This window comes from Octopus bimaculoides, chromosome 12 (genome assembly GCF_001194135.2).
Source record: "Octopus bimaculoides isolate UCB-OBI-ISO-001 chromosome 12, ASM119413v2, whole genome shotgun sequence".
Lineage (NCBI taxonomy): Eukaryota > Metazoa > Mollusca > Cephalopoda > Octopoda > Octopodidae > Octopus > Octopus bimaculoides.
In genome coordinates, this window is record NC_068992.1 from 60966436 (window position 1) to 60977534 (window position 11099).

At 34.7% G+C, this 11099-nt stretch overlaps 1 protein-coding gene across 1 annotated transcript in view; it reads left to right on the forward strand.

Moving 5' to 3' along the window:
* Window positions 1-5487: 5487 nt before the first annotated feature.
* LOC106873222 (putative uncharacterized protein DDB_G0282133) overlaps window positions 5488-11099 on the forward strand; it is a 6997-nt gene continuing 1385 nt past the window's right edge. Inside the window, exon 1 of the mRNA XM_014920478.1 lies at window positions 5488-10348. Coding sequence (XP_014775964.1) covers window positions 5488-10348 — 4861 coding nt within the window. The remainder of the gene's footprint in view (window positions 10349-11099) is intronic.

Consider the following 11099-nt stretch of genomic DNA (forward strand, 5'->3'; position numbering starts at 1 on the left):
TATATATATATATATATGTATGTATAAAATGAAAACATATACTATAAACACACACACATACATTCACACACACACGCACACACGCGCACACACAGACATACAAATATACATAAAAATAATACACTTTTATATGTGTATATAAGTGTGTATGTTATGTATATTAACATGTTATTTCAATGAAGCAAGAAGCACAGTTTTCTGTTTTTATGTAAAGAAAACACTCAGAACTTTCCTGTTCAATCTAAACTGAATAGCAAAATCTTAACTTCAATTTTAATTTAATTTCATAAAATTGTAATTTTTGCACTCTGTTTTGAAAGCTTGTACGTGCATGTCATTCTAATTCAATGCATCTAACGCTTTATATTTTTCGTATCGATATCTACCACCTACATGCCGATTTCCGTTTTTGTAAAAAGCCACACGTGAATTTTCTTGCTAAATATTGATCTTAACTGTAACAATATCTTCTTAAGAAAAGGCCGCGAGCTGGCAGAACTGTTAGCACGCAGGGCGAAATGCTTAGCGGTATTTCGTCTGTCTTTATGTTCGGAGTTCAAATTCCGTCCACTTTGACTTTCGGGGTCGATAAATTAAGCACCAGTTGCATACTGGGATCGATCTAATCGACTTTCCTTCTCCCCCAAAATTTCAGGCCTTGTACCAAGAATATTTTCTTAAGATTTTTGGATGTCTTTTGAAACATCCAGGATTCACCGTCTTTGGCATTACTTTTTGTATTCTTGACAATCAAGTTTATGCTGTTGTTTTTGTTGTTTAATATGAGAGTATGTAATTGTATAGTGAATATGGAGAATTGCAGCATATTTTAACAGAAATAGGGGTACTTTATAAAAACTAGCATGAAAAAATAATTTCATTTGAAATGTATTTGTATTACAAGGAGAGAAAAAATACATTTAGATAGCTTATAATGAGTTGGTTTCAAATTCTGGCACAAGGCCAGCAATTTCAGGAGAGGTTTAAATCGATTACATTGACCTCAGTGTTCAACTGGCACTTATTTTATCGACCCCGGTGCTAAAAGTTGACCTCGGCAGAATTTGAACTCAGAATATAAAGACGGACGAAATGCCGCTAAACATTTTGTCCGGCGTGCTAACGGTTCTGTTAGTTCGCTGCCTTATAACTAACTTATAATTAAATAGAAAACAACATTTACAAATTTAATTTGTGATGTATAAGAGTCGGCAATATTTTCATTTTAAAAATATGTGGGTTACGAGAGGAAAAACATCTAATTTTATCATTTATCTTTTATTTGTTTCACTTATTGGACTACGGCCATGCTGGAACACCGCCTTGAAGTGTTTTAGCCGAGCAAATCAGCTCATCACATATTTTTTATTCAAATCTAATACTTATTTGATCTGTTGTTTTTGCCGAACCGTTATGTTACGGGGACGTAAACTCTGTAACACCGGGTGTCAGGATGTGTGGAGACAGACACAAACACAGAGATACACAGAAACACACACTTATACACACATATAGGACGGGCTTCTTTCAGTTTCCGTTTACTAAATAGACTCACAATGTTTTGATCGGTCTAGAGCCATAGTACAAAACTTTTGTTGAAGACGCCATGCAGTGAGATTGAAACCAAAGCCATGTGGTTGAGAAGCGAATATTTTAAGAGCCATCAGAAATTATGATTTTCTTGTTTTGTACTTCTGCGCTGTTGACATTTTAGCAAACAATATTTCGTTATCGTTTCGGTATTTCGAAAAGAAAACATGGCTAGATAGATAGATAGATAGATTGATAGATAGATAGATAGATAGATTCCTATATATATAAATACATATATAATATATATATAATTATATATGCATTTATGTGTGTATATATATATATATATAGAGAGAGAGAGAGACAGACAGACAGACAGACAGACAGACAGAGACAGACAGAGACAGACAGACAGACAGAGAGAGACAGAGAGAGACAGAGAGGACAGAGAGACAGAGAGAGACAAGTGTTCTCTACTATAGCTCTAAGTTGACCAAAACCTTACGAGTAGATTTGGCAGAAGGAAACTGAAAGAAGCCCGTCGTATATCAGTGTGGGGGTGGATGGGTGGTTATGTGGGTGGGCGCGTGTGTGTGTGCCTTTGTGTTTTCCTCCACCACTGCTTGACATTCGTAACATGTTTGTTTGCGCTCCGGTAACTTAGCGATTTGGCAAAAATAGACTAATGGAATAAGTACTAAGCGCTAAAAAAAATGTCGATAGGCTCGACTCGACCCCCTCAAGACGGTGCTCCAGCATGGCTGTAGTCCAAGTAAGTTATAAAAAGTAATGCAATAATCCCTTCTAATTTTGACTCAAGGCCAGCAAATTTAAGGGTGAGAAGGATGCATGTATGCTCTACTGGTACTTGTTTTATTGACTCCCGAAAGGTTAAAAGGCAAGGTTGACCTCGGCGATATTTGAATTCGGAACGTAAAGAGCTGGGAAAAATGCAAATAAGCAACTTAACCGATGCAATAACGATTGACCTATCTCGCCTCCATTATACTGATGATAATTATCCTTTTTACTATAAGCACCAGCAGCAAATGTCATCGTTTCTGCAGATCAAGAGCAGGTATTGTAGCCCAGATGCGAGTCTGCCAGGGGTGACTATTGAACAAGAACTTACGGCCAAAATTCTGACAAAATTGACCGAAATAGAAAACCATGGTCAAGAATACGATCTCTTAGAGAAATAAGTGACTAAAACTTCTACGAATTTACGTGGGGTTAATGATATCTTTTTAAATATGAAGGGTGTGATAAATGATGAATCAATGAATCAACAGATTCTTTATACGAAAGTCATCTCGATAAACAGGATTGATTTTTAGACTACAATTCTGACTACAGCCGAAAGATACTATAAACACAAGAGTTGAGATTTTGTGGGAGGGAGCTAGTCGATTACATCGATCCCAGTTCTTGACTGGTATTTACTTTATCGACCCCGTAAAGATAAAGGTCAAAGTCGACCTCGGTGGGATTTGAAATCAGACCATATTTTATCTGACGTACCAACATTCTGCCAGTTCGCCGCCTCAGTTATATATATTTTTTCTTTCTGCTATAGGTACAAAGCCTGAAATTTGGGGAAAGGGAGCTAGTTGATTAACCCCAGTGCTATTTTACCGCCTCCGAAATGAGGAAAGTCAAAGTCAAGCTAGGCGGAACTTGAACCCAGAACATAAAGCCGAAAGAAATACCACTAAGCATTTTGTCTGGTGTGCTAACGATTCTGCCAGCTCAACGCTTTAAATGGCTTCAAATATTCGCTCAAAGCCTGCAGATTAAGTTAGAAGGGTTAAGTCGATTACATCGGTTTCAGTGCTCCAAAAGAATGAACGGCAAATTCGGCCTCGGTGGAATTTGAACTCTGAACATAAAACCAGAAGAAATGTCACTAAGATGTTTGTCCAAAATACTGATTACTCAGCCAACTCTAATACACTACGTGGTCGTAAGGCAGCGAGCTGGCAGAAACGTTAGCACGCCGGGCGAAATGCTTAGCAGTATTTCATCTGCCGCTACGTTCTGAGTTCAAATTCCGCCGAGGTCGACTTTGCCTTTCATCTTTTCTGGGTCGATATTAAGTACCAGGTGCGTACTGGGGTGGATCTAATCGACTGACCACCCTCCCCCAAAATATCGGGTCTTGTGCCTAGAGTAGAAAAGAACGGGGTGAATAGTTTCGACTAGACTTGTGCTAAAATTAGAAAGAATTATATACATGGAAACAGACAAAAAGGACAGGTTGTTAACGGCTGAAAATCTTTTGATTATAAGCGTGTTCAACCAGATCAGACCTGTGGCGAGACAACAACGGTATTTAGTATTTATTCTATCACTACCAAACGAATGAAAGGCAAAATCAGTTGCGTTAATATTTGAACTCGGAACCTAGGAACACTAAATTGAATATGCAAAGGAATTTGATTTAACATTCTAAATTATTAAACTAGGCAAAAAGGCGTTACTCTCTTTTTTTTTCCTAGTTTAATAAAATGTTATGAAATTAAATTGTGTTATTACTAACAAAACATTTGTTTTCTCTTTTCAGGATTTCTACATGTTGCTGCTTTCGTTTGTCCCCCACGTGTGGTTAACTCCCTTATTCCAGACCCTGACAACTGTAAAAGATATTTTCACTGTCTTTCGGGCGGCAGATATTATTCAAAGTCCTGTCCACCTGGACTCCGGTTTGATCCTCGCCATAAGATATGTAACTGGCCTGCCTTGGTTCCTTGCCAAAATTCTAAAGTCGACAGTGAATATCTACAATTTGAAGACAGTAGAAATATTTTAGACCCCTTTGATATAAGACCTTATAAATCCAACAACTTTCAAGATGAAAATGAAGAACTGCTACCATTTAATAGTAATGATGTTCTTCAAGGCACGAACGGCGTTTCCAAAAATGATCATCAGTTGGAAGCTGAATTTTCCGGAGATGTTGACACAGATACATTTTCTTCGTTGAAAGGAAATCAACATGATGAAGGTTATTATCGTTTGTTTCTCTTTCCTTTTAATGATTCAATAATCTATAATTTGGTAATTAATTTATTGAGTTTTGCACAAATGTCAGTAATTAAATAGCAGAGGCTGCGCCTTTCACCTACTGAAGAAGTCTCGTCCGCTTAAACCCTACCACTGGATGTCTTTAGCAGAATTTACCCTGTGGCAAACATTCGGGCCAGTTCTCTAATTTCAGGCTGGCATTTTCTTTACCACCACCGCCACCATTCCGGGAAGCTCTGCAAAAGCTTCTTCGTACGACTAAGTCATTAAAAAAACTAACCAATTAAAAAAGACTGTGCTAATAGGAGAAATCAATTCTATTGTAGATCGATAAAGCTTAACACATGTAACATAATTTTCTCACAAGAATTGGTTAAATAGCTGTTCGTTAAAAGCATAATCAACGTAAACAACTTAAAATCGAGTAAAAATAATCATTTATAGATAAAAAATATCTTCATATAAATTACTTCATTTTTTAATACGTTGTTATTGTTTTGTTTTGTTTTTTTAATTCTAGGAGTGGTGCAGAAACCTACCGTAAAATGTGAATCAGCCTTCGGTTTTATGAGTGATCCGTACAACTGCGATATCTTTTATCATTGCTACATGTGGGTTCCTTTTCCGAAAATTTGTCCAAAAGGCCTTTTCTTTGATCATTTTACATTTGTTTGTAACTGGCCCCGAATGGTTAATTGTGTACAAGGCAAACGAGAAATGACATTTGACCAAATCAAAGTTAAAAGAAAGTCAAAATACAGACAGAGACAGTCAAAGGTTCAGAATTTGCCAATGGAAATTAAAAACAACGAAATTACTTATTTGAATAATGAGAACACTCTTGCGGACGATAAACTGAAAACTAAATTATCAGAATCCAATTCTTTTAAAGAAAGGAAATATTCAAAAATGGTTAAGAAAACAAAAATTATGAATAACCCTTACACACAATTTAAAGCTCTAAAAATTTCAAACCATAATATACGTCCGATCACTCGAACGAAGCCTCGTGAAAACATTGAAACGTTTACTCCAGCCAGTTGGAATGTCGTGAGATCCACTAAGGAAATTGCCGACCAAAATTCCGACACGACAAAATTGACCGAAATAGAAAACCATGGTCAAGAATCCGAACGTTTACTGAGAGAAAAGATTAAATCTTCTACGAATTTATATGGGGTTAACGATGTTATCTTTTTAGATATGAAGGATGTGATAAATGATGAAGATGAAGAAAGAAACTCCTCACCCAATCAATCAACAGACTCTTTATACGAAAATCTCCTCGATAAACGAGAACGATCTTTAGACAACGATTCTAGCAATGAGACGACTATTCAAAATGTAAAAGTAACCAAACAAATATCAGAAAACCAAGACAGACTCTGGCAATTCGGTGACACTGAAGAAACAACAACTGATAATAATTACACTACGGTTTTACCTGAGAACAAAAAAAATTCAAAGATGTATTTTAGTCCGGAGACTACTATTGATTATGACATCAACAATGTTGAAGACGATAAGGAAAATGTGTTGCCATCAAGTAACTTATACAGTACTACAGACGAACTCTTACAAAACACTGAGGAATCGATTTTGCTTGATAGAATCGATAAAACATATCCACCAAACCTACCAAACCAGACAGAGTTACTATCGTCGTTGATAGCAAAGGATATTCTTCGCTGGGAACAGAGAACCAAAACTAAAAGCAATGCAATGAAATCAAATAACGGAAACGACTCCAAATCTTCTACTGGAGCTCAAGCAAACACAGACCATAGTATTGTATCTGATGACAACAGATTTATCTCAGGAAACATAACAGATGCTCGAGTTAATAGTGAACTTTTTCCTTTGATATCAAACCAAACTCATAAGGAAATAGAAGACGTACAGACTTTAACAAGTTGCAACGATACTGATTTGAACTGCAAACTATACAATGAATCTAATGCGTTATTAGTTAATTCAAGCCTTTCTGAAAATACATACTTAACTAATATAAATAACACAATAGACAATAATGGAATAATTGGAGGATTAAAATCTCATTCTTCTTATGGAAATTCAGAAACTACAACACACTTAAGTGGTATTGCCAAAGATCATAGCAATAAAATTATAAACTCTTTGAAAGATTCTAAACAAGCTTCGATTGTGACAGCGAATTCCTCTGAAATAGTATTAAATCCTAATCTTAGCAATCATTTACAATTTGATAACTCTTTAAAAATGTCTTCGAACTCCAATGAAGCTATAACTAAAGAAATCTTTTCGAAATATTATACGCACCTCGAAGATAATAATTTAACAACAAACACTCCTGTTTTCAGAAGTAATGACTCCGCAAATATTTTAAAGAAAAATCCCACTCATTACATCAGCAGAAATTCTTTAAAACACGATATAGAGGATAGCCGCTCCGAATCTAATAGTTTAGTCAAATCGTTACTAGAACAAAAGAATAAGTTAGATCAGTCTCTGAATCAACAAAGAAAGAGTAGTTCTCTGAATTATAATGATGGAAATAAACTTAACTCATATAAAAATGATTTTCACCCAACAACATCTAAAATAGGGTTTAGGGAAAACGCGAAAAATACTGTCAGAAATGAGTTACCGATGCTGCTTTTACCGAGAGAAAATAATTCAAAGGAAAGGAAATACAAACAGTTATTTCCAGAGTCTGGAGAATTGAACAACCATAATGTTGGTTCAGGGGACACACAAAGGGAAAATTATTATCTTGATAACAAATCTTTTGAAAAAAATTTCGTAAATTCAAACCCGGTGAGAAACCTACAAACGAATGCGAAATCCGTCCTTTCGACAAATATACTAAAACAATTAGTTTCCGCGAATCAAAATTATAACCAGCTTCCTACTCAAATATCAGTGATATTTCCAGAGAATGACAATCCAGTGGAAGATGATGACAATAATAATAATTATAACAATGATTTTATGCCATCTAAAAATTATCCCATGCCTTACCATAACAGGAACTTAACGAAAGCCGTTTCTATTAGTATTCAAGGTGGAAATCTTTCCACTAAATCTATAAGTGAAGCTGAGTTGCCGAACTCAGGTGACTTTGTGTTGCAAATAAATGCTACGGAACAATCCATAGATGACGATGAACTGGAAGAAAATAACGCAACGGGGATAGTACACGATAATGCCTCCGAAAATAGTTCACAAGAAGTTAGAAACTATGACGAACCCAGAGTAAAAGGTCTAAATGACACGAGTGAAACAGTAATAGAAAACAAAATTTCAGATGAAGAAAAACATTTGGACGAAATTGAAGAAAATCCGCAGATATTTGCTGGTGTTACAAGTAATACGGTGTCACTAAAGAAGTCAGTTAAAAGAAATAGTACACTCGAAGAAAACTTAAACCTGGACAATCTCAAAGAAGATCAAGGGAACTCTTCGAATGAAGAAAACCTCTTAGAAGCTACGAGTTTATCTGAACAGGAGACCATAACATCTGTTGAACAACCAACAACAGTTGCTTACTTGTATGACTGGGATAACCTAACAAGGGTTATTGTAGATAACAGTAACTTTACACAGACTGACAATTTAAATTTTACTGTTGACTCTTTCGACCAAATCGATCATTTCGTTAACACTTCGGAAACTTCAGACCCAATACAAACATCAATAAGCAATACGTCAGTAGAAATAAATTCAACAAATGCCAATCCAAATAATAACATTACAGATTTAAATACCAACCAAAGTGAAGCAAATAGCCATGATTCGGTGATAAAAACTGACAAAAGTATTTCTATTGAAGGAGCTGATGTTGACTATGAAGCTTCGTTGAAAAGTAAATTAAAATTATTACTTAAACTGACAGAATCAGGTGAAAGTGCAAACCATGTTAATGAAACTAGGCTTTTGCAGAGACAGAATTCTGAAAACAATATTACTTCTGTGACTAATAATGACAATTATTATTCTGAAGACACGAGCGTTAGTGTGGAAAACTTAATGAATAATTCTATGATTTCTAGAAAGGCAATAAAAAATACCAATTTCACAACAGCTGACTTTGTTGACGTAACTTCTAGTTCAACAAATATAAAGCTTGAACCAGATAAAGAGCTAAGTGAAAATGAACCAAGTTTAATGATCTCCAATAAAAGTGTTTCAGTGCTACAACAGTCAAATACGTCGCAATCAATAAACGCTTACTTGCCACATATTGTGTTTGATCGCTCTAACATCGGAAAAATAAATTCACTCAGCTTTGAAAGTAAAATCAACAATTCTCACAACATAAGTGAAAGTGATGCTTATCCGGAACTTAATTCTTCTTTCAGTGAAGTTATCAACACAGATCGAAATGCTTCGATAAATCCAGAATTTTCTAAAAATAAAAGTAGAAAAGTTTCGCATAATTCAAAAGAAACAATTCCGAATTATGATCAGCAACCAAGTAGATCAGAGAATATCATTAATGAGAGCTCTTCGGTCGAATTGGTTGTGCCACCGTTGTTAAAGATGAAAGAGAGAAGCGGTAATCATAAGGCTGACGAACAATCTACTCGAAGTATTAGTTTAATTTCAAATGATAGCAAACCATTGACCAATGATTACGTGACTAATGACACTACAACGGAGAACTACCTCAGTTTCGAATTCAATGATAGCAAAAGCCTAGATGATTCTGAAAGCATTTTAGGGTTCTTGAATGAAACAGAATCGAATGATATTACAGATCTTGATTCACAACTCACGCCAAATGAAATTAAATATTCGAATAACAATTTTACTGAAAGCATCACCAAAAATGTGACCTCTTTTATTTCTTCTTCTAATGTATTTTCATCATTTTCCTCAGAGATTGATACATTCCTGCAAGGACACACGAACGTGTCTGCTTCGGATTTGATAATTTATCAAAACCAGACAAGAAATGGATCAGATGTTTCTCATATTGATACAGAAAATATAACTGATTCATTAAATTTACAATCAGCTAATAGTGTTAAATTCAATCAACAGAAACAAACAGAAATATATACATCTACTGAGGATTATAAACCTGTAGATAAAAGCAATATTTCGAAGATTGTACAACAAACTATCGACAATTCAACAGAGTTAGAAAATAACACACATTTCGACCGTCAACACAATTCTAGTTTTGAACAAAACGTGAAAAACAGACCCCTCCATCCGGAAGAAAATCTAATGAATAAAACATTTTTGTCGATGAACAGAACTTTTCTTAACATTAATAATTCCTTGGATGAGTTCTTGTACAAGGGGAATGATACCTTTAATCAAATAAATATCTCGAGAGAGAATCAAAGTTCGTTAGAATATAAAGAGAGCAATTCGGTTTTTAAAATTGCCCTTCCAAACGAAGACAATTCGACAGCACCTGACACAGCGATTGGAATATCCCGACAAGACTCTGGGTTTAAAAAAGGAATAACAGAATTTGCCTCAAATAATTCTGAGGTTTACAATGATTCAAATTTTAACCAAAGCATATCAGCAAATCTCAGTAAAAATTGGAATCTATGGAACGAAGAAATAATAAATGATATTGTCACAAATGGAACGGCGATGAACGGTGTAGGCATCAACAGAAATAATAGCGATTTAGAATTATCAACTCAAGCGAAAATTCCGAGCTCTGAGACAAAAATTCTGGAAGAACAAAATCTCAAAGGAAATTCATTCAGCAATTTAACAATTAGCACAATGATTTATATGGAAGAAATGACAAATAATGGAACGACAATGGAAACAACGCTAAATAGTAAATACCTGACAAACAAAACTAACCCTTTTAAGAATTATCAGTCAAACGATTTAAACGATATTTCTAATTTAGAAGACACCACATCTAACAATAGTAGTAGTAGTAGTAGTAGTAGTAGTAGTAGTAGTAGTAGTAGTAGTAGTAGTAGTAGTAGTAGAGAGCAATTTCAGACAGAAGTTTCGACGAAAATTACAGTCTAAAAATCTTTCAGTCAATTTGTGAAATTCGCCAATTTGATAAGCAACAATAACAAAGGCAAAAGATGGAAGATTTTATTTTATGATAACCCATTTAATTATTCAAATGAAGAGAGAATGTATTTCCAAGGCGAAATGGAAATCGAATTCAAATGGATTTTATAATCAGTTCGAGATGCTAAGACAATTCGTACCAATCTAAAGACACTGAGCAATCTCGTATCATTAATGTGATGAACTTCTAAATGAACGATAGATTAAAAGACTTCAGAACAATGAGATAAAAGATTACAAACACGCACACAACACGTATATATATACACATGCAAATATGTATATACATATACACAATACATAGAAACACACACTCATACACAAAGAGATAAAAAGATAAAAATACGTACATTTATATAAAGAGACAGACAGACAGACAGACAGAGATGTATGTATGTGTATATGCACAATACATATCTATATACATACACTCACATATAAATTCATAAATATATATAAGTATATGCAATTAATAATATATAAAACGTATTATATAT